Source organism: Lontra canadensis, unplaced genomic scaffold (genome assembly GCF_010015895.1).
Source record: "Lontra canadensis isolate GAN:19392208 unplaced genomic scaffold, GSC_riverotter_1.0 scaffold276, whole genome shotgun sequence".
Taxonomy (NCBI): Eukaryota; Metazoa; Chordata; class Mammalia; order Carnivora; family Mustelidae; genus Lontra; species Lontra canadensis.
This window is the reverse complement of record NW_022631270.1, coordinates 178,375-203,702: the sequence shown is the minus strand read 5'-3', so window position 1 is coordinate 203,702 and position 25,328 is coordinate 178,375. Positions and strand designations below refer to the sequence as shown.

Here is a 25,328-nt window from a genome sequence, read left to right as displayed (position 1 = left end):
AGAAAAGAGAAAAAATAAATGCAAGAGAAAAAATAAAAGGCATAAGATTTGAAAGGTGTAAATAGCAATGTCTTTATTTTCTTAAAGACTGTAAAACGTAGAATATCAAAAATCTGTATGTACATATGAAATCACAGGTTAGAATGTCAATATCTAAAAGTCAAGTCCACTTATATATCCTATCAATGTACAAATAAAAGCCTAAATTTAAAAATGGGATTTAAAATAGCTGGAAAGTGGGATGGCTGGGTGGCTCAGTCACTTAAGCATCTGCCTTTGGCTCAGGTCATGATCCTGGGGTCCTGGAAATAAGCCCCACATCAGGCTCCCTGCCACATGGGGAGTCGTCTCCCTCTGTCTGCCGCTCCCCCTGCATGTGCACTCACTCTCCCTCTCTCTGACAGATAAGTAAAATCTTTTTAAAAATAGCAGAAAGCATTGATCTCATAACTTTAAAGATGTGTAAGACACATTATTGAGAAAAATGAAAATTTGCAATTCTTAGCAAATTTACCTACCTGGGTTCAATGCAATTTCAGTCAAAACCCACAGAGGGTGTTTTGTCGTTTTTTTACCTTCTGGAAACTTACAAGCTGATTTCAAACCAAACTGAAAATGCAAGGAACCAAGAAGACCGAGCCAGTCTTGACAAAGAATGAGAAAACTGGACAAATTATGTAGAGATATCAAAACTTGTTTTGAGGTTACAGTATTTCATACACAGTATTATTGATAAAACAATACATGAATCAATCAATGGAGGAAAACAGATATTCCAGAAAGGGACTCTCATATATAGTCACTTGATTTATGACAAATTTGATACTCCTGATACATCGGGGAAAAGGTGGTCTTAGGAGACTTACGGTCCCATGTAAAAAAGGTAGAAAATAAAAATAAATGTGCATCTCTACTTCACAATATATTAAAAAAAATAAATTCCACATAGATGGTAAATCCTAATAGGAGAGATAAAGTAAAACAGCTACTTGGGGCTACTCTGTATGACCCTGGAGTTGGAATACAGTTTTTGGAGGAAACAAACAAGAAATACATATAAATGAAAAATACTTAAAAATGAGATATAGTCAGGGGTGCCAGGGTGGCTCCATTGGCTAAGCATCTGACTCTTGGTTTTGCCTCAGCCCATGATCTCAGGGTTGTGAGAACGAGACCCATGTTGGTCTCCAAGTTCAGCATGGAGTCTACTTCAGAGTCTGTCTCTCCCTCTCCCCTCTGATACTCTCTCTCTCTCAAATAAATAAAGAAATCTTTTAAAAACATTAGATATAGTCCAGAGGCAGTTGCTTGACTGACTGAGCTAGCCAGGTATCCTGCTTTTCTACTATTTTAAATCCAATTTTTTAACTTAGATTTTCATTTGTACATTGATAGGGTATCCAGGTGGACTTGACATTTAGATATTGACATTCTAACCTGTGATTTTGTATGTTACAAAGACATTACAAAAAATGTAAAAAGGCAAACCAAAGAGTGAAAAGACCCATTTATACTATATATATATATCCCACAAATAAATATATATATTTCTATACATCAATAAGGAAAAGAAAGACAACCCATTTTTTTTTAAATGGGAAATATCTTCCATTGACACTTCACAAAAGAGAATGTCCAAAGGGCTATTAATCATCAATATCAAGAAACTCTAATTTGCGTACCACAATGAGATGCCACTGTCTCTCAGGGGTTATAAGGATGTTAACATCATGAAGACAGACAACACCAAGTGGTGACCATAAGACAGAAGAAAACAAACCCTTGAATCCAATTTGTGGACAATAAATTGATGACACTCCTTTAGAAAATAATTAGGGATTGTCTTCTAAAGCTGAATATGCAGATATTCTAGAAACTTCCCCGCAGAAATGCATACACTGAGCACCAGAAGATATCAAGAATGTACACAGCAGCACTATTTTTATTAGCTTAAAACTGTAACCACTATAATGGATTAATTAATCGTGGTAAAATCATTTGACAGAACACAGAGAGGAAAAAAAGCAAGCTAGACATAAAAGAGTATATCCAAGGATTTCTTTTTTTTCTTTTTAAGATTTTATTTATTTATTTGAGAGGGGGTGGAGAGGGAGAAGGAGCAGGGGGAGGGGCTGAGCAGGGAGCCTGATGCAAGGCTCAGTCCCAGACCCCTGGGATTATGATCAAGGATTTCTTTTATATGATGCTCAGAAAGAGGCAAAATTAATATGGTGGTAGAAATTAGGGTTGTGTTTATTTTGGGGAACAGGGTATTATTGTCTGATGTGTCTGGATTGCTGGTCAAGTTCTTTTTCTTGATTTGGTGGTGATTACATGGTGAGTACATTTTGAGACAGTTTATCAAGCTGTGCAGTTGTAATCTGTGTTCTTAAAATTAACAGATGATCCCTATGCATGTGTGTTCCAAAAGAGACAGAAATCCTAATATTTTATTTTATTTTTTTTAAGATTTTTATTTATTTATTTGACAGAGATCACAAGTAGGCAGAGAGGCAGGCAGAGAGAGGAGGAAGCAGGCTCCCTGCTGAGCAGAGAGCCCGATGCAGGGCTCGATCCCAGGACCCTGGGATCATGACCCAAGCCGAAGGCAGAGGCTTTAACCCACTGAGCCACCCAGGAGCCCCAGAAATCCTAATACTTTAAAGAGTTATTTCCTGACGTTGGTTCCTTAGTCTCTAGAAATCCAGCCTTTGCATATTAAGTCAAGGACACAGAGTAGGTATCTGAAGGTGTTTGTCAAATTTAATAATGATGCAGAACTGAGGGTAAGTAATAGCAGAGTAAACAAGTAAGAGTGGAAATTGTTAAGTGGCAAAAAGAACAGGATTAGCAAAAATAGAAATACTTAAAGTGGAATAAATGTAATGTCCTACAATTAGATTCAAACAAGGGCCCAAGTGAAGGATAGACACGTTTAGCTAAGAAGTAGATTTTGAATGAGAGATCCAGAGGTTTTTGATAGCAATTCGTTCAGAATAAATCAGAGGCCGCAGATGTCAAAAATTAATCTAATCACAAATTGCCTCTGGAGAAGTAAAGAGGCCATATATTAAGAGAACAATCAGTCCAATGTACCTCCTACTGGCCAATTTATGTCTAATAGAGTGTTTCTCATGCCTGAGGATGGCATTTTAGAAAACACCAGGACACCTCAAGAAGGAGGAACCAGAAAGCGAGGAGAAATGGGAATGTTTGTAAACAAAGGACAACTAAAGATATGGGAGATGTTTATCCCAGAAGTAAAAAAGGCTCAAAGGGGTCTTGATAGGAGACCCACAGATTTCCGAATTCTCCCAGTGGGAACATGAATAAATGTACTTGCTATCATTTCAGAAAGCAGGGGAAGGCAAAAGGAAGGATCATGTGCACCCAGATTCCAGCTCTATATTAAATTCAAAAGTTGTTGAGTATCTATTGCTGGCAAGAAATAACTCTCCATGGTTATAGCTGTCTTGATATGCTGTGTCCCACTTTTAAAAACTTCCGTTCTCTGGAAATGTTTCAGCAGAAGCCAGATGAATGGTTATCAGTGATGTTGTTGGTGGAGAAGTTAGACTGGTTGATGATTTTTTGGTGTGTGATTAAAGTCCTGAAGTTCATTGCATGAACAGGAATTTGTCGACAGTGGGAGGGCAGCCCAGGATGCCCGGGGTGCATGAATAAAGCCATAAACACACACACACGTCAAAGAACACTAAAGGGCCAAGTGAGTTAATGGTCTGCCCAGCCACGGCCGAAGAGGAAGACCAACTCTCTGATGGCAGCTTAGAACTGAGAAGCCGTGTTGCTCTGCTGGTGGGCCATGGGAGTAGGGAAGCATCAGAGATATCAGGACTGATTTTCTGGAAACAAGTTTGTTGAAGAACAAGGGGGGCTGAGTTGCTTGGGAGCCAGAAGGTGGGTTTTTGGACAGACCAAGTATGTATGAGATGAGGGTTTTAAGAACTAATGGACTCTAAGGACTCCTGTCCTTCTCTTTCTCCTAACTGTCAATAACAGACAGCTACTACTGCATTGGGGGGATCGTTAACTTACATTTAAATTTCCTGTTAGCAGAAAAGTATTTAAGTATTTTTTTCTCTCCAACAAAACAAGAAAATAATTTTATCTTTCTTAAGTGGGATCTTTTATTCTTGGTTTAGGTTGAAGTCTGATAAGAAAATAAATGTCCCCAGCTTCTAGAGATCACTGAGCTCTGGGTGCCAGAGCCGAAATGATCAGCAGATTTGGGAGGAGGGAGTCAGTCCAATGACAAGTCACACACCACACACGGGACACAAAACAAAAGCACAGAAACAGTGAATGAGCAGAGAAAGTCGTTCCCTAAAAAGTGGGGTAATCAAGCAAAGGCACAGAGAAAAGCAGAACACAGAAAACATGGGGGTCAAAAGAGAAACATGAGAGATGGGAAGAACGGTCCGGGCTCCTGGTGCTTTCCATTGCTCTAAGAATATAGGACTTCTTTCCTTCAAAACTCTCTATCTTACTACTTGGGTTACTTTGAGCAAGACTCTGTTACTTCCAACCAATAGATCCCCTAGGCCAGTGTTTCTCCATCCTGTCTCTGCACTAAAGTCTCCTGAGATTATAAAAATACCGATGCCTGGAGCCCACCTCCAGAAAGTTTTAGTTAACTGGTCTGCAGTGACACCAGAACTGTGGGATTTTTTTAAGTTTTCCAAGTGATTCTAACGCGCAGCTGGCGTTGAAAACCACTCTGGTCCCATCAAGAGTTGAGATCAGTGGATCTCACGTGTCATGAGTGTTAGAATCGCCTGGAAGAGTTTCCAAAGTACAGTCTGTAAACCACTCCCCAGCAATTCTGCGATTCAAGTAAGTCTGGGGTGGGCCCCGGGAGTTTGCATTTCTAGCAAGTCCTTGGTGATGCTGAGACCTTGGACCTAAGCCCATGTTTTGGAAGTCTCTAGGCTAACGGAACCAACAGAACTGTTGGAGCTTTAATCCTCTGCCGTCACAAATTTGCCACCAACCTTTGCACCTCAGTGTCTCTATGTGAATTAAACACCCACCATTCTTATGAAAAGTGTGCAAAAAAAAAAAAAAAAGTCGAAGCTGTGTCTTAGCAACAGATTTCTCAATAAAGCCAGAAGCTTTGCCTTCCTGGTGACAGGGTGCCCCTTAAATGCTCAAGTCACCTGAAGAAAAGAGTTTTCTTTTTTTTTTTTTTTTTTTTTTTCCGATCCTGACAGACTCTGGAAGCTGAGGTAAATGATGGAATAGAGACCTAGTCACCTGTGGGACTGAGTCCTGCTTAGCCCTGGGACTTCTAGTGGCCTCTGGAGACTCAAAATAGAGGAGACGCTGACATTGTCCTGCTTTTGCTCAAATGACATCTCTAAAAATAAATGCTTGTTAATTATAAGAAACATGTATGCCTCTATACTATAGGCAGTAATTATAAGACAAATTATCAAGTTATTTCTGTTGAGGGAGCTTTTTCTTTCCAATGGAAGATGTAGTGCTTATTCTTCCTTTCAGTAAAATTCTGTGCCAGGTGGGTAGGAAGTGTGCCCAGTGGTGGCACTCGAACATTCATGGGCTAACCTATGGTCTTTTTTTTTTTTTAAGATTTTATTTATTTATTTGACAGTGAGAGATCACAAGTAGAGAGGGAGGCAGAGAAAGAGGGGAAAGCAGGCTGCCCGCTGAGCAGAGAGAACCTGATGCGGGGCTCGATCCCAGGACCCCGAGACCACGACCTGAGGCGAAGGCAGAGGCTTTAACCCACTGAGCCACCCAGGTGCCCCCTAACCTATGGTCTTATCTTGTTTATTTATCAATTGATTCAGCAAATATTTACCGGATGCTTGCTTTGTGGCAGGAGAAATTAAAATGTTAATATAATATAGCGCTATTCTTAACAGAACAATAGTTACTTTATTGAAGACTTATGATGCTCAGATAATGAGCTAAAAACTTAATACACGTTATCTCATGATGAAGCAGGTGCTACCATTATCCCCATTTTGTAGCCGAGAAAACTGAATTCAGATCAAATAAGTAATTTATCTTTTCCAGGCACACCCAAGTCTGCACTTCTCTTAAGTATGTGAATAAATATTTGAACCCCAGTATGTTCTAACCCAGAATCCATGCTTCAAAACACTTTTTTTTTAAAGATTTTATTTATTTATTTATTTGATGGAGAGATCACAAGTAGGCAGAGAGGCAGGCAGAGAGAGAGGAGGAAGCAGGCTCCCCGCCAAACAGAGAGCCCGATGCGGGGCTCAATTCCAGGACCCTGAGATCATGACCTGAGCCAAAGGCAGAGGTTTAACCCACTGAGCCACCCAGGTGCCCCAATGCTTCAAAACACTTTTAAAATTTCTGTATTGCCCTTTCCAGGAACTGTTGTGTTCGGACGATCTCATGAGTAAAGAGAAATCATATTGCCGTGAGAGGAAGATGGAAGTAGAGGTAGGAACAGGTCTATGGGAACCCAGATAAGGGGGTATGTGCACGAGTCCAGGGGCATCACTCACACTGTGCTCCATAATAATGGTACCCATAAGGGTGTACGATGTAGGGGTCCTAGGAATCTCGAGGCAGAGGGGAGGGTGTTCCTAATTTGAGTCCCCTGGGTGAGAGCCATCCAAGCCAAGGGAATGAGGAAGAAGGCATCATGGATCTGAGGAGTTTCACCCATTGAGAATAAGACTGCAGAGTGAAAGGAAAGGAGAATGGACCTCAGGGCCTACAAGTGGGCAGTGGGCAGATCAGTGATACCCTTGCACACCACTCTGGGATGTCTGGACATTTCTCCGAAGGTGGTGAAGGAGCCATTAAAGTGTTTGTACAGGAGGAGCAGTATGGTCAGGTCACCAGGACAGGAGTTCGAAGAGTAGACTAGAGGGATGGACACCAGGCCCCAAGAGTTGACAAAGGCCTAACTAATGCAGCAGAAGTATGGCACTTAAGGAAGCTTAAGCATGGAGAGAAAGGAAGTTGAGTGAGAGGGGAAGGAAGTAAAATCTACAGGAGTTGGAGACAAAATGGATCTAGGGGCCAAGTGAGGAAGAGGTTAAGGATACTCCCTAGATTTCTGGCTTAAGTGAACAGGCAACATGATTGTGCTTTTCCCCAAGGCAAAGAATATAGGCAGGGATGATGATCTGGAGGTTTCATTTCATTAAGTTGAGTTTTGCTTGAGCTGGAGTGGTTAGTTTTGAACTTGCGTGCCCTGGGCTAAACGGACTCCCCTGCGTCTGGCTTTCTCCATCAGCAAACTATATGGTGTTGATTGGATTACGATTTTGAAATCCGGCTCTTCTGCATCTCCCCGGTACCTTTGCCAATGAATTCTTGTCTGAGCTAAATTGCAAGGTTAATTTAATTCATGCAAACGTGAGTTCCATCATTTCTTGCTCAACAAAGAGATCGTTCGGGGCCACATTGCTATGCTCCTCACACGCCTTCCCCACCTTTTGCCTCCATTCCTTGGTCCCATTCCTGTTCCTCTGTAAGCTAATTGGGCCCCTTATGCAAGAGGTTAACCCCCATCTCAAATGCACCCCCCACCCAGGCATTCTCCTGCTCCCCACAGTATACCTATCCCTGATTGTGTTTACTGCTCTGCCAGCTTTAAGTTGCTGTGTTTTCCATTCCTGACATCTGGGTCTTATTCCCGCTTCCCAGCAGTGAAACCTCTGCATTATTTATGCCACTGCCACAGGAAAATGAAGGTGAGGCTGAACTGTGAGAAGGCACATTCTGGTGTATGTGATGGAAACCCAGAACAGCAATGCTTCCAATTAAGCCAAGCAAGGCTCACAAAAGCCCTGGAGACTCCAAAGTGTGCACAATACTTTGCGGGCGGCATTCAGCCCAAGCTCCTGAGTGGAACATCTCTATGAGGGAAATGATATTGGTGGCATAGCCAACGGTCTTCCAAGAGCCCCATCTGCAAGACCAAATTTTCCAGACTTTCTACGGACAGTCATGCTCTCTCTTTAGTATTTCATCTGAGTGAGAGCAACATCCAGTCATGGCTGAGGCGAAACACATGGGGCCTGGGCAGAATTTATTCCCAAAACTACCTGAGAGGAGATTTTAGGCTCCATTCCCTTTCCTAAAAGGGGAGACTTTTACTAAAATTGGGCCACTATGGGCTAAGGTTCCAACATGGCCTTAGAAAAAGCAGCCTTTGCTTACAGATCACTTGGGCCCCCTCCAATGGCAAGCGTGGGGCAATTATTTCACATTGAACTCAGCAGAAGCTTCAATAACTAACCAGCAATGAGACTGCCCAGAGTGGGACCCTTTATTCCATGTTATAAAATGCTGGAGGACGTTTTCTGACATCCCATGGCTATGTATTACATTGTCCTTCTTTCCAAGATAATTTAATTACACTGAACATGCCCATGAAAATTAACATGAAACATACAATCTAACACGTGGCTCTGTCTCGGACATAAGTCTCTGGTAACTAATGTTAAGTTTAATATCTGCTATTTACTAGACTTCCTGATAGGTATCAGTCACACTGGTAAGATTTTACACACTTCTACACTCAGTATCGACATCCTGCAAGGACAGTATCATCCAAATTTTCAGATGAGGTTCCCACTTCTGCTAAAGTTAAAAGAGGTTAACCGCTTGCCCATGGCCACTCATTACAAAGCAATGTTTCACCTCAGACTTTGATCAGTCTGGCTTTAAAGGTTTTCCACAATAAAATATTTTAAATCATTGGACGTGCCAGTGATGAAGAGAAGTATAACAAGATTGTCAATTACCAATATTCAGATGGAACTACCGGGCTTACTCTGAGCTCCTACCTTGGTTCATTTCCACTCCCTGTCTCTGGCTGGCTGGACCTCTGTGAGCAGTGAGGGGGATACCCTGAGAGGGCATTCAGAAGGTTCCTCAGGAATTAGAACTGTTCCTTTTCCCCACTTTTAGAGGTGGGAGGGAGAGAAGCACCAGCCCGGGTGTCATGTTTGGACGTAGTCCCAATGATCTATCAGCCTGAGTGAGGCCACTGCCTTCTGTTTCACTCAGTTATAGGTACTGAGGCTCTCAATGTAGAAGCATTGATCTACCCATTTTGTGCACCACTCCCAATCAGGGTAGATGGGTTATTGGGACCCCTGTCTTCCCCAAGATGTGGGGCCTAGACTAATCTTTTTGACCCATTGCAGATGTCCACGTTGTCTGGATAAACCCAGAGAGTGGGATACAATGCTGACCCACTACCATGCTTACTTACTTCCTCCATGTAAGAAGGCTTACCTCAGTTTCCTGATTTGCATTCCTATCTTCAAGGGCTGTCAGTAGTCTTGGCCCCTGAGGCTGGGTTGGGCTTTATGGTTGGCAACTCCCACTTTCTGGGACTAGAACTTTGAGGTCTATGTCCAGTGCCATTTGCCGTGATCAATGCTGCCTTGCTCCACTCACCAACCAGTCCTCCTCGAACATGTGTACTGAACAGATGTAGCACAAGTCCCCTGTTTCTTCATCTGATGTCTGTTTTTACCTATAGCCCTCCCTCATAGACAGCAGTCTTATGGCAAAATTAGCCCATCTGGTCCTGTCTCCACACATTTCTTGCCTCCTCCGATTCCACAAGCTCTAGGCAGAGGCACCATCACATTAATTCAGGCAACTACCCTCCTACTTCCCCCTCCATTCAACCTCCTAGCTTTGCTCTGCCTCACAAAAAAATGACAAAGAGGGAACTGGCTCAAAGTTCTTTGAAAAATCTGACTGGCCCTCCCTGTGGCACATAGAAAACCCCAGATTTCCACCCCTGTGATACACACAAAAGATACATTAGAGATACCAGCAAGGGAGAAAGAAGAAAACTTCTCTGCTTGTCAACATAAATTTATTCAAGAAACTTTAGCAATTCACTTAAATGTGGAAGTACTGGTGTCTATAAAAATACCTACAGAACATGGTTTCTGGTATTTAGAGAAGCACTGTTTAATCTGTATTCTGATACAGTGGGAACAATTTTAAATAAAAGAATATGGAATCAAATTTAATTTTTTCTCAGCCAGGACCTCCAAGAACATTCTGCCCCCCCCCCAACCATATCCTTACACATGAAAAGAGGGGAATTCTAGATGTAGTACCTTAGCATGAATCAACAAAAATGAGCAAAAATAACACCTGTCCTTCTGCCACTTCTGAGGTATAAAGTGAAAATAAATAGTGTGTATAGTGTATCTTGAGGCCTTGGGGAACTCAGGTTTCAGGAAGAAACATGCCATACATTTCTGTAGTCTCCTTTTGTGTCTCTTAGAAGAAGGCTGATTAAAAACATATGCCAGAGGGACAGAATAAGACCAGGAAAATCATTTAAGTAGCTAAAAATTCTGTTCCACTGGGCCCCAGAGAAAGATAAAACCAAAATATGCCCACCCTGTCCCTTGGCAGAAGGCGGCCTAGTTTGTATAAGTTGTAAATGGAAATCAATGAGCTCTTCAAAGAGCACTGAAATCCCTTTACCAGCACGCACTCCTATAGTGAGAGCCAGGAGGAAAGAATCGATACTGCTCCTAATTCCAAAGCCCAGTTTCTTCATAGGGACACAGGGGCCAGGCCAGCTGCAACACAGAAGCCTAGAAGAGGCTGTTGGCCTGCCTTCTTGGGAGCCTGAGGGAGACTCACAGCTTTCTTCCATTCCCCTTAGCCATGTCCACACCTCCTGGCCCTCGCGGGGACCTCCCCAAACAGGAACAGATTCAGTGCCTCCTACTAGCTGATAGTGGTGGAGTCTGTTCTTTGGGCTTCTCTGCTGGCATGCCTTGTCTTTGGCTGGACCTTTCTGACTCATAAACAGATCTTTCTCCCACAGCCTTTCCACTCTGCTGTGTGCATGCCTGCCTATTGGTCTGTCTCATTTTGGGCAGGTCCCTTTGTCTCCTAGCTGTGCCTCAAATCCCTGTGACTACGCTTTGATTTGTTTGTCTTTAATTTTCTGTATTTATGTAAATATGTACCTACAGTGACATGCAGAGACCTCGAATGACTTTTCAGTCAATGAGTTTGGGTCTAAGTGACGCTTTAATTGAGATATAGAACATTTCTACTAACCTCAAAAGTCCCCCTGGACTCCATTATTGGATCCCTTGCTAGAGGCAACCAACGTTCTGATTCCTCCATCTTGCACTTTACATAAGTAGAAACAGAGGAGTGTATACCCCCTAGTGTCTATCCTATGTCACTCAACATGCTTCTGAAGTCCATCTGTTATTGCGCGTACCAGCAGCTCATCACTGCTAGGTTCTGTCTTGTTTATTTCTTACTGAATAGTACTCCAATGTATGAGTGTACCATTATTCGCTATGCTTCTGAGTTTTGGATCCAACACCTGGAACAGATTTTTTGACACTCTCTCATAAATTAGAGACAGAAAATTAGGGCTCAACAAAATGGGAAAGAGACTATAATGTCAGTGTCATATCAAACGAATCTATGCCAGAAGGTAATAAGAAGCTTTCCTTCCTTTGCCCCTTGCAATCACCCCAACTATAGAAAACCTTCCAGAACACAAGTTTCACAAGGAAGACCATCTAAGAGATCACAGGCAGTCCTGTTGACCCTCTGGGAAAAGACCATTATTTTTCTCTACTTTACTATAATAAAAACAAACAAACAAACAAACAAACAAACAAAAACTCTTCTCTGGTTTTTCCATAACCTTGAGGGAAGATGACTCAACCCCTTATTTGTGTTCCTACAACAACTCACATGGACTTCTGTTGCAGATTTTACCATTTTGTACTTCTTGTTTCTTTGCAGACCTGACTCCACTTTGTAAAAGTAAACTATAGAAACCACCCCCCCATGTGTGCAAAAAAAGGACCATCTTTTTCCTTTGTGGTGATTATACACACTTGCTGTAGAAGAATGGACACATGGATGACTGCCCAGATGGATGGGTGGATGGATGGGTGAATGGGTGTATGGATGAGTGGATGAACGAATGAATGGATGGGTGGATGGATGGGTGGATGAGTAGATCAATGGCTGGATGGGTGGATGGATGGGTGAATGGGTATATGGATGGATAGATGGATGAGTGGATGAGTAAGTGGATGGGTGGATAGATGGGTAGATGGGTGGACTGATGGATGGATGGATGATGATTGGATGAGTAAATGCATGAATAGATGGATGGATAGATGGATGGGTAGATGGGCGGATGGATGGATAGATGAAACAATATGTAAATATTGCCATACTGTCTACAAACTCAATGATCTGTCTGGTCTTCAGCAACCCCTGGCAGTATCAGGATACTTCTTTCTCTCACTATCTCACATTCTCATTGGTTCTGGGAGTTCAAATTATTCTACTCACCAACAGGCAAATGTCCGACTACCACCTACAGGTTATATCTCCTAGCCACCAGAAGTAGCGTCCTGATACTTTAATTCCTATGAGCTAGAGGTTGGACAGAGTCAGTTAATCTATAACCACGCAGTCCAAGAGCCAATCTGGACACCATGGTTAAGTTTCTGTGTCCAGGACAGGTCTGGCTCTAGTAAGAGTGGCACTGCTTCTGCTGTCAGCAGGCGGCTGGTTAAATACAGCCTCACAGGAACTAAAAGGTGATGCTGAGCCCATTAGAGAGTTTTGTAACACTGTGAATAGCATTTAGTACTCAGCTGTTTCTCACCCACCTCTCAGATGCTCCCAGCAGGAAACAAGTCTGTAGCTGTCATGTTTACAGTTAATTAATGTTTATTTATATTTTTTAAACAAGGCATTCACCTGTCGCGCTTTAAAATAAATGTTCTGCTCTTCAATTAGAGGTTGTCAGAGTGGAGAAGAATCCTGTTTGTTATGGGTTGAATGCGTGTATATTTAAATGTGTATCAGGTAAGGACCTCTTTCCCTGTAATCTCTCTTCTCACAGAGGCTAAGTTTTCTTTTCTCAGAGAACACATCCTTCCCAGGCCTTGATTGTAAGATTGGTGTTCTGCTATACAGGCCATGACCTTGCTTCTAGAGGGTAGACAACATAGATTATAGTGTCTCCTTAGATGGGGTGGCGAGGATTAGCATGAAAATACTACACACTGCACAGTGTAGACCAAGGATTTTAAAGGAGAAAGGACATTGTTACATTGTTTGTTCTCTTTGCAGTCAAGTATTGCCTCAAACCTTGCACATTGCCAAGAAAGGTCTGGCTCCTGAGAGATCACTCGAACACTCTTAGAATAGTCTTCTAGACAAGACTGTCTTTCTTTACCAGGACCTTGGGTCATGCCGATGGTTGATGCTGACAGTATAATCTATGGTGAAGGTCTCGGGCCATAATGTGTCAGTTTGACCTCTACAGGGGCTGGAGACTGAGTAACTAAGATCAGCCATGTGGGGTTATTACTTTAACTGTGCCCCAGTAAAAACCCTGGACGTCAAAGCTCAGACAAACTTCCCTGGTTGGCAATACTCTCCATGTCACCACACATCACTGCTGAATTAAGCTCTGTCCATACAGCTCCACGGGGAGCAGATGCCTAGAAACCTACCCTTGTCTCTCCTGGATTCTGTCCTATGTACTCTTTACCTTTGCTGATTTTAATCTGTATCCCTTCACCATAATAAACTATAATTATAAGTACAACAGCTATTCTGAGTTCTGTTTGTTCTAGGGAATCAGCGAACCAGAGGACAGTTTGGGGACCACAATACCCTCTCTCAGAGAGTATGTGATAAAGACAGACTGGGTCCCAGGGTGGAAAACAGGTCAGAACTAAATGCCAACTCTGCCATATACCTCCTGAAGACCTCAGGAAAATCACTTGACCCCTTAGTCTTTTTGATACTGTAGTAAGATTCTATACTAGATATTCACCTAATATTTCAATAGATATTCACTGAACGTGCCACCATTTTAATCACATAATATACGTTCAAACAGTGGTTAATGGGAGAGGTGATTTTTTGGCCCATCAGTGGGCTTCCCCACACTATTTTATGTTCCTTGGTTAGACAAGCACTCTAAGTCTGGACAGATGTCCCCTCGATACTTTTGCAGAGAATACGTTCACAGTTTGTAGTCAATAAATTATTGTTCTTAGTTAACTTGGCTGCCATTGCTTCCTTCCTTATCCTAAGCTTAGGCCTCTGGTTCCAAATACAGACCTTCATCAATTGATGATGAAATTACAACCTGTTAAGTCCATCATCAATTGAAAATATCATACACTGAAAATGTATTTAATACACCTAACCTACCAAACACAGCTTAGCCTCCCCTACCCTCATGTGCTCAGGACCCTTACATTAGCGCGCAGTTGAGTGAAATCATCTAACACAAGGCCTGTTTTATAATAAAGTGCTGCTTATCTCATCTATTTATTGAACACTAAACTGAAACTGAACAACAGAATGGCTGTATGGGTACCGAACTGTGGTACTGGTAGAGGTTGCTCATCCTCCTGATTGTGTGGCTGGCTGGGAGTTCTGGCTTGCTGCCACTGCCCAGCAGTGCAAGGGAGGATCGAACCACGTGTCTCTTGCCTGGGAAAAGACCAAAGGTCAAAATATGAAATATGGTTCCTACCAAACGTAAATCAGCTTCACTCGATGGTAAAGTAAAAAAAAAAAAGAAAGAAAGAAAAAGAAAATCCTAAGTAGGAACCATCAGTAAGTCAGGGGGTGGACTATCTGTCATGTTTTCTCTCAATTGTACAGTTGCTAAACCCGGCACATAAAAGTACCTAGGACAGTGCCAGAATCATCTCTGGAATGGAGTAAGTACTACTTGAACATGAATATGAACATCGAGAGCATTTCTTCCAAACACTACTTATTAGATACATATTCTTTGTTGACCAATAACTTAAAACCCAGAAAAATAAAGACATAGAAAATGGGATAAAATGCAATTTTTGTACACCTCTTACCAACGGTTGTTGAACCAATGTTTTCCACTATTGTGGATTAAACTGTGTCTCCCCCCTCCAAAAAATAAAAAGCATGTTGAAGCTCTATTCTTAGTTCCTGTGAATGGGACCTTATTTAGAGACAAGTCTTTGAAGAGGAAATCGAGTTCAGATGAGGCCGTACTCATTGTGGTGGGCCCTAATGAAGTCACCCCAATCCAGTGACTGCTGTCCTTACAAGAAGAGGGAAGTCTGTACACAGACACGCAGATACGCAGACACACACACACACACACACAGGATGGCAGAGGGTCGAGACTGGCTGCCACAAGCCAAGGGATACTCGGGACTCCCAGCAATCAGCTGAAGCCAGGAATAGGCGATAGAGGGTTTTTCCTAGAGCCTTTGGAGATATCATGGCTGGCTGATGTCCTGATCTTAGATGTCTAGCTTCCAGAAAAGTGAGAGAATGTGTTTCCATTCTGCTTCAAGGTACTCAGTCTGTGGTGCTTTATTATGGCAGCCCTAGGAAATGAATACATCCCCCATTAAAGCCTGTCACACATAGGTCTTTGGCTTGTATCCGGGTTTCTTTCTTTGACAGAAAGTAAGCTTCCTCGTGAAAGATGGAAGGAACCAGCCCAGAGTGTGGAGGCAGAAGGAAGTGACTCACCCTGGGACTTCGGCCAACACTGCTCAGGTAGTACAGGAGCCCTTTGGCGTGGTAGATCGTTGGCTGGAGACGAGCGCTGGGAGAGAGCCACTGTCTGTTCAAATCCTCCCCTTTCAGTGAGCATCTGTGGCTGCAGGAACAAACAAGGAGCAAATAAATACTCATCGAGAAGAAAATAACTCGAGAAAATAGAGCTCGACAAGACAAACAAACTAATGAATCCTGCGTTTCTCTGACTTCTGCCCGATTGGCATCCATTGCAGATGTCCAGAAAGCTGTGGATCTGTCATTCAAGCTCCCGAATTGTTGGGATTATTCCCAGGCCCCAAAAAGAAATGGAAACCATATTTGACTTGCTATTGGGTTATCTCCGTTTCAGGACAAAGTTTGGGAAATGATAGTTCCCCGTTATATGCATCTACACAGAATGAATTTGATAAATTTTTCTGGGCTCTGGGACCTTCAATTCTACAAATAATTAAGTTGAGCTCAAACTGTCATGCCGGGTGCCTTATATACACTCTTTCCAGCTGGCCCAATAACTCTGCCAGGTGGATAGTTCTGCATCCCAGTGAAGAGACTGGAGCTTCAAAATGACTACATAAATGGCCCAAGATCACATAACTAAGAGCTAGGCTTCACATCCAGGGCTGTTTGCCTCTGAGAAAGCCTATGGCTCCTTCTCCCATCTTATCCATACAGGTGACACAGCACACTTGACATTTACCCAGAGAGCCCAAGTATCTTTTGCAAAGACATCATGACACATGAGCGGAATCATCCATCCCCTCATTTGGGAAACGGAGACGTTCACACTGGAAAGCATCAAGTTACTTCACAAAGTTGATGCAGCTGGTTAGGAGAGCGCGGCCTGCGATTCAGGGGGAAGCCAAGACGCTGAGCTGTCAGGTCAGGTCATCCGAAAAAAAGAGATGCTCTGAGATGACCAAGTGCAGCCAGCCCAAGCTCGGGGGAGGCCTCCAGCAGGCCTGCTACGATGCTATTTACTCAGGAGAGCTAACAGGAGAGAGGCCACGAATGGAGGGGAGGCAGCCCAGCATCCCCCTCCTCTTTCCCCCATGCCAGGCCACATCTCCTGCAGCCCTAGTCCTTCCACACATCAGGTCCTTCAGACAGGTCACAGATCCCTCAGAGCAACCCTGTCCGCTGTCCCCTTGCCAGGCCACCCTGTTCTGGTCCTGTTAGTTACACGAGCTGCCAGAGTTCCGCTTAATCAGAGATTCTCATAAACCACTTTGGGCGGGGTTTTACTGTTATTTAGTTATTTTTACCTCTCTTTCCTTGGACTGGGAGCCTCCTGGGGGCCGGAACAGTGCTTTGTTACCATCAAAACCCTAATATAGTAACTACCAGAATCAGTATTCAGTAAATAATTTCGAAGGAATAAATGTACTAGCATTTAAGTATAGAACCAGATACGTTTTCTGGTTTTGTTTTTTTTAATCACTATTTTCAATAAATCTTGGAGGTGGAAGGAAAAAGGTTCAGCCTCCTTCTTTCACCACTTTCTCATCTTCGTGTTTCTGAAATTATCTTTAAATATTAGTTTCTTGGTGCTTGTCAGCCTCCCCTTACAGATCGCTAGAAACTAAAAATCTTTAGATTAATCATTTATCCCGATCTCACCATTAAAATATTTTGACTTGAGAAATAGTAGGTTTTTTCACCTTCTTCTGTGATTTTTTTGTCCTTTTCTTGCTATTTTTTTCTCCCTTCCTCTTTTTAATAGCAATGACATCGAGAAATAGGGTTTATCTGTTCTGCCTGGCGACCAGGGATGGAGGTAAAACATAAAGGAGATCTTGAACAGTGATAGCAGCAGAAAGAAGCAGGCGTCCCAGACTTGGTCCTGAGCATATTTGCTGTGTTTAAATGGATTTCTTTTCTCAAATCAAGGTACTCACAGGCACAACATCCCTGAGCCCCGGGACACGAACCGCTCTGTGATTCTCCTTGCCTTGACCTGGTTTCTCATCAACACTGGGGATTTGTGTTTTTTCTTGGTAACATCAAAAGTGATGAAATCAGTAAGACCCTTTAAAAGCACTTCCATCTGTATAAATGAAAATGCAGGCAATGTATATATCCAGTAGCCATCAATTCCATGTCAACTCTCTCTTTCCATGTGCTCCTTGGAGAACAAGTGTGGGGACAATGTCTACATGAGAAAATGCTCATAGCAAAAGTAGAAAAAAGTAAAGCTTGTGTTGCAGTCAGAATAAGCCCTGGGTTGGCCTTAAGAAGATGACTCCCAACTCACAGTCCTATCGCTGGATATGGGATTTGGGATTCTCTTTGAGAGTCAACAGCCCCATAGGCAAAAAATATAGAAATAAATGTAACTCGCTTCCCCGAATTATGCTGAAGATCAAATGAAATGATATCTCCATGGGGAAATATCTACAGAACTCTATCTCTACCCGTGTCTCTCTTTAGGTCATATCCATACCTATATTCATGTGCACATCCCCATCTCTATCTAAATTTACATCTTCATCCCCATCTAGAAGGCTCAGGGATGCACAGCAGCACGTGGACAACGTTCATTGGTTCCACACCTCACCCTAATTTTTTTTTCATTATGAAGAATAATGAAGGAGCTCTATGTAGGTTGATTGAAAAGGATCCTCTTGGCTAGGAAACCAAAACAAGAGGCTGTGGTCCAATGACCAGCTCACTTGAGCAGACTTAGAGGTGGAAGCTATGAGACTAAAAAGAAAAGAATTCATCTAAGAAAAAAAACTCTGAGGGAGTAACAATGTAAATTTTCAATTGGACTTCAGGCTGTTAAACAGCGCAGAGGGGGCCGGTGGATGGCATCTGAGATTATCTAATTATGTGGATTTGGAGAAATGACCCATGTAAGACAGAGGAAAGCCATTAGCTTTGGGTAAATTTTGTTGTGCAGGGTATGGAGAGAGTGATGCATTCATTCCCTTTGTACCCATAGGTTGTGTGGACTTGGAAGCCCATATGTCTGTATTTGTACTCAGGGCTCTCTGCGTGGCTATGATTGGGAGAGTATCTCTGGGTCTGCCTATTGCTACAGCAGTCCCTGTATCTACGCAAGTGCAGATTATCACAATATGTACTACACGTAACTTGAGTGCTTTTCCTTTTAAAGCAAATCCATTTGCTTCCAATCTCCAAATCCATTTGGCATTTTGTGTTAATAATATCCGAGATTCATGCAGTCAGAGAAACTGCCGCTGTTCTTCCTAGAGATTTGTTTTAAGCATTTGAAGATGAAACGTACCCAATCTTATTATCTACTGTAGCATTTCTGAAATGACAGCTGCTCCCACTATGTGGAGAGAATTAGCAGATGGGCAGCTATGACTGGCTGAGCAATAAATTCAGTGCCTCTAATTTCTGAAAAGGGGTCATCCCTCAAATAGAGTTTAAAGTCCTGCTTTGCTTATAAGAATAAAAGAGTGAGCATTGCTACTTTTTTTCTCCATTGAAAACTGCAAATTTACAGAGGAAAAAGAAAAAAAAGAAGAAGAAGAAACACTTCTTTCTGGTTTTAATAGGTGAAACTAATTGATCCAACAAGTCTTCCCTATTTTTAAAGCTTTAGTTTAGCTACAGTCTAGTTTAAGACAATGCTCATATGCACTGAACATGCTAGAGCTTGGGTGAAAAACCATCTGGTTTGTCCAGGAATGTTGCAGTTTTAGCCCTGAAAATGCTACCTCCCAGAGAACCCCTCGGTTCCCGGAAAACTGGAGCAGTTGGTCCCCTCAAAGCCAGATCTCAAATTCTGAAAGGTGTTTCCAAGGTAGGATGTGGGCCAAAATTTGCCCTGTTTCACGCTGACTTTGAATGTTTTAGGTGAGACATGTACCTTCCCACCAGCCTGCCTGTTTCTACCACTGACTGCTTTTATATACATGTTGGGCACCTGCTCTTCTCAGGCATTAACATCCTGTGTCCAGGAAGTCTTAAACCTGTGGTGATTGGTAGGCCATACTTCTTCCTATGGGGGAAAAAAAAATACAAGAAAGGCCTCCGATCTCCTGAAAATATGGTCAAACACCAGCATCTCAGCTGAAGCTATTCAACAGGGAATCAGGGCGCCTGGGTGGCTCAGTGGGTTAAAGCCTCTGCCTTCGGCTCAGGTCATGATCCCAGGGTCTGGGATCGAGCCCCACATCGGGCTCTCTGCTTGGCAGGGAGCCTGCTTCCCCGTCTCTCTCTGCCTGCCTCTCTGCCTCCTTGTGATCTCTGTCTGTCAAATAAATAAATAAAAGCTTTAAAAAGATAACTGAAAAAAACAAAAAACAAAAAAACAGGGAATCAGTGGCAGCAGTCCTAAGAGGTCACTGATTGGGAGCATGGTACCCCAGATAAAGGATGGTTTCAAAAGTCAAACAACCAAAAGGCAAAGGATGTCACTAGAATTCATTCTTTTAACATTAATTACATATTTTCCTATCTGCTAAGAATAGGGATCACCCTGGCCAGAGACGGGGAAACAAGCTATATTTAGCTAAGGGTCTAGACAAGCAGATCCTGAACAACCAGGACCCCTAATACAAAGAAAGGACCACAAGTCAGAGAGAGAAGGAGGAAAAGCAATTCTCTTCTTAAATGAGAATCTATCAAACTTCGGTAAGACATAAAATGATTCAAAAATCCCTCAACCATCCGTGACTGATAAATGGAGAGACGGGGCCCATCAGACTGAATGAATGATCATCTCCGTGGCCCCCAGCAGAGCCAGCTCCGAAGTCTGAAGAGAAGCCGCGTGTTTGAGACTTAGCAAACATCTTCACCATTCACTGCACATCCGAGTAACGGGAGGCAGCATGGGTGCAAGAGGAGAATATTTATAAATGTAAAGAGACGCATGGAAGCTTCAGGAATAAGGCAGAACAGCATGGGGCACTATCAGCCAGACACTGCACCCAGAGCTTTCTAAATAAACGCTGCTTGGCTAGAGAAAAAGGGAAAACCAACGGCAGCTTCATCTGAAGAACATGGTTGCTGTAAAGCTGTAGACAATCAGAGTTGCCAAGGACATGTTAGCATAGGGTATTTTTTTTTGTCATGCGAAATGCTCAGAGTCAACAATCCAGAGAGCAGGGGAACAGAAGAGACTAAACCCAGGTGTGCCTCAACACCTCTGACACCCAGCAGTGCATCCCAAAGGTCTGACCATCCCAGAGCCGAGGCACAGGAGAACTTGAAGTCTCTAAAAGATGGGCCAGATGAACTGACTTGGGTTCAAACATCAATTTCTTCAAGAAGAAAGTTATATACAGTCGACCCTTGAACCTACATCAGTCCGAATCCAAACCAGTTGGGTCTTTATGTCCTTGTTTCTCCAAGTATGGTCACCAACCTGGGAGCTTGTTAGAGATGCAGAAATTCGGGTCTCACCCCAGAATCTGCATTTTTAACAAGAACCCCCCCCCCGCCAAGGAATCTGTATGCATACTTAGTGTGAGAAGCAGTGTTTTCCACCATACCTTGAGGAAAGAAAGAAAATTAACACTCATGAGGAACTCAGGTATGTTATAAAGGTCTACAATGCCCACAATTTCAGGAACCTGGAACACATGCTAGCATCTCACCAGGAGCAGCCCCGGCCCCAAAAGTCTGGATGCACCTCCCCCCACCACTCCATTTTCCCCAGTATTGTATTACTCTCACATGATTTCATTTGCAAACCAATACAGAATTAAAATGAAAATGTGTTTTCTCTAGCTTATTTTGACAAGTCTGGTTTCATAATACCATTCAAACACCCAATGGAACAATTTAAAAGATAACAAGGACAAGTTCAGCTGAAATCAGACCAGGGTAGGGGCACCTGTGTGGCTCAGCTGGTTAAGCTTCCAACTCTTGATTTCAGCTCAGGTCGTAATCTCCGCACAAAGCAGAGTCTGCTTGAGATTCTCTCTCCCTCTCTCCTTCTGCGCCTCCCCCCACTTACTGCATATGCAGGCATGCTCTCTAAATACATAGATAGATAGATAGATAGATAGATAGATAGATAGATAATCTTTTTTAAAAATTTTAAAAAATATGAAATCATACCAAATTAAGGGGTGGACCAAACTAGCAAACAGTGAGCCCCATAATATCATTTGTCTAAGAATAGATAACCAGTTAATTCACTTATCTACACAATATTTGATCCCATATATAAGTGATTCCATAACAATACATATCACTCCCACTGAAACAGTTAATACCAAGGTTGAGGTTTCTAAAGCTGTGTCTTGATATCAAGTATCTGGGAACGATTTGTCAAACACATGCCCATCAACAGCAAACCTTAGCCTCTGCCAATAGTTCTGAGACCAGCAGACCAACAATTCCCGGAATTCACCTGTTACAACTGGCTTGCCTTTTGGACCCCATCACATTACTTAACAGATGTGAGTAAGAAGGATTTCTTTAATTTCTGAGATTTAAAATCCATTAACAGTCTTTGCCAAAAGCTGTCAGAGGGGGAAATTATAAAAGAAAAAATTTTAAAAACCAAGAACTAATGATTATCTCCCTCATGTTAAAAAAGAAAAAAAAAATCCTTTGAAAAAAAAATTTAACACTCATTTCCTGACAAAGATAATCAAGAAAATAAGGATTGGGGTGCCTGGGTGGCTCAGTTGTTAAGCATCTGCCTTTGGCTCAGGTCATGTTTCCAGGCTCCTGGGATCGAGCCCCTCACCGGGCTCCCTGCTCATCAGGAAGCCTGCTTCTCCCTCTCCCACTCCCTCTGCTTGTGTTTCCTCTCTCGCTGTGTTTCTCTGTCAAATAGATAAATAACACCTTTAAAAAAAATAAATTTAAAAAAAAAGAAGGATTGATGGACACTGCCTACTTGACAAGTTAGGATAAGGTATAAAGTTATATTCAAAAGAGAAAAGTATTGTATCAAAACATATTCATTAATTCATCAAATATTTATTATCACAACATCTTCTACATGTCAGGTACTGCTCTTCTGAGGAATACGGCAGTGAACATGCCCTACTAAGAATGTAGTCTAGGGGGACGCCTGGGTGGCTCAGTTGGTTGGACGACTGCCTTCGGCTCAGGTCATGATCCCGGAGTCCCGGGATCGAGTCCCACATCGGGCTCCCAGCTCCATGGGGAGTCTGCTTTTCCCTCTGACCTTCTCCTCGCTCATGCTCTCTCTCACTGTCCCTCTCTCAAATAAATAAATAAAATCTTTAAAAAAAAAAAAAAAGAATGTAGTCTAGGGGTTATCATCGAGGGGCAGCCCAAGGCAGACATCGGGTACATCTTGTTCTGTTAATGTCTTAGCCCCAACTCATCATGCCGATCAGCATGTGGTAGGGAACTCGTCACCATCATCTAAGGAATAAATGAAACTGAACTCTCCATTTTACTGCTGTTAGAATCTTTCTTCTCTGGGCAGCCAATATCTAAATTAAAACTGTGACTTTTTTTTTCACTGTCAATTCAACAGATTTAATTATGGGATATTGATTTTTCCTATCATCTCTGTCTTGGCAGGGGCCTCTGTACTGCTGCTGTCTGCTTTGGATTAAAAGTCACTGTACTTTCCTTGTTCGGGAGAAACCTTTGATGAGAAAATTCCATGTAAAGCTCAAAACCATTACCACTGAGAAAAATAATTTTTTTTTAAATAAAATGGCTGTGGGAGTTCTATTCTCTTTTCCTAAATGCAAGAGTTGATGAAGAAGTTTATAGCTGAGACCTCCCAAGGAAGCTCAGAAATTAGGGTTCTTTAGTAGGCCAGGAGATTAAATAACACCCCATGTTTCTCTTCCTGTGTGGAAAGAATTCATAGCTCTTTACTTTTTCTCTTATTCTACGCCTCAGAGACTTATTTCATTTTAAGGTCATTTTTCCTTATGGACCAGAAAACAGACCATGCATTTACATCTCCCTGATGAGTTCATCAAGCCAAAAGTTATCTCCAGGGAATAACAACTCCTCCCTTCCCTGCTAGCTAGGAGAAGTTGCCAGAAAGGTGATTCTCTGTTTTCTCCAGAGGATGTCAGTGTGTTTAACTCTGGTGTATAATAAAATCCAGATGAGTCTCTTGAGGCAAGGAAAACAGATGTAAAAAAATTCTTTCTGCTGATTGGTCTTTATGGGTTCCTGGACCTAATTCTGACCTGGAGAGATGGGAGTGTTTCCTCCAGACAAAACACCAAGCAATTCTCAGAAGACCAGAAGGTATCTGAGAATTCACCTCAATTCTGACACTACCTAGAGATAGCATCAGATTCCACAGTCCTACAAGATACCCCCCACCCCCATGCCCCAGGCTTCCCTGTACTTCTGACCTACCAGCCACAGACTGGAGGTTCCAATGACTTCCTCCTTAGGCTTGATTAATTTGCTACAGGGGCTCACAGAACTCAGAGAAACACTTGCGTTTACCAGTTTATTAAGGATATGATAAAGGATACAAATAAGACCCAGATGAAGAGATGTAGAGGGTAAAGTGTGGAGAAAGGGCACGGAGTTTCCTGGCCTTCTCCAAGGCACCGCCCTCTCTAGTCTCCATGGGCTCACTAACCTGGAGGGTCAGCTAACAGTTCTGAGGCCAGTCGGCCAACAATCCCCGGAAGTCTCTACGGAAGCTTCAAGGCAGGGTCATAATTAACTAAGTCTTTGCCCATTGCCTGATTCAACCTTCAGCCCCTTTTCTCTTCACTGAGGTCTGGAGATAAAACTCTAAGTTACAATCCTCTAATCACATGATTGGTTCTCCTGGCAACCAGTCTCTGCCACTGAGTGGGGTCCAAAAGTCACGTCCATTAACATAACAAGATACGCTATAACAAGATATAGCCCATATCACAGGAAATTATCAGGGCTGTCGGAGCCAGGAACTCTGGACAAAAACCAAATACATATGAGAAACATATTTTAATCAACTGAATGACCAAACATGTATTTCTTATAAATCATGACTTCTTATAAGTCAGTTTCAGTAGCTGGGAAACATTAACTTTATCTCCTAAAAGCAACAGGATCACCAAGACCATCCTGGGTTAAAAGAAATGCAAGAGAACTATCTGGGAACACTGGAGTTCCTTTTCCTTGAAGTCCTGGCAAGAGAAAGTGGAGAAAGGAATGATAACACTTACAGTGCTGAAGAGAAAGTCAGAAAACAAATTTTATTTTAGTCTTGGCTTTGACACTTGTTACCATGCGATCTTAGGCAAGTTTCTTAATTTTGCTTGGCTCAGTCATGTTAAAAGAAAAAAAAAAAAAGATCAGGACACATGATCTCTATCCAAGGTGATTTTCTCCTTTAAAAAACCCCTAATTCTAGAAAAAAACTTTCAAAAGAAAAGAGAAAGAAAGAGGGAGATACACAAGGGGGGGAGGAGAAGAGGGAGGTGGGCTATACAGTTTTATTTTTTGAAACACAGATTCATAAAAGAGAAATTGTCCAAGATTTATCACCTCATACCTGAATTGCAGCCATGGCCTCCCCACTGGCTTTCTCCTCTCCTATCTCTCATCATCTTTCTCTCCCAATTTGACATAATTCCAAAATGATATCCAAATTCTTTCAATGGCTTCCCATTACCTCAAAGAGGATGTGTAAACCACTTTGGCTGGCATTCAAGATCTACAAACTGGTCTCAGCTCACTAATCCAACTTAACCTCTTATTACCGCCCAACCGAAATCCACGGTGACAGGCAAGCCAGATTTCCTGGTTGTTCCCACAACACTTTGTGCTCGCCAACCCATTAAATCCTCTCAACTGCTCACGGAACC

General features: G+C 42.5%; 1 protein-coding gene across 1 annotated transcript in view; it reads right to left on the bottom strand.

The window, feature by feature from the left end:
• The window catches only part of LOC116862614 (cytosolic carboxypeptidase 4-like), a gene marked incomplete at its 3' end in the record, with an annotated part of 169,333 nt that overhangs the window by 9,604 nt on the left and 134,401 nt on the right, over positions 1-25,328 (bottom strand). Inside the window, exon 4 of the mRNA XM_032849972.1 lies at positions 15,562-15,691. Coding sequence (XP_032705863.1) covers positions 15,562-15,691 — 130 coding nt within the window. The remainder of the gene's footprint in view (positions 1-15,561; positions 15,692-25,328) is intronic.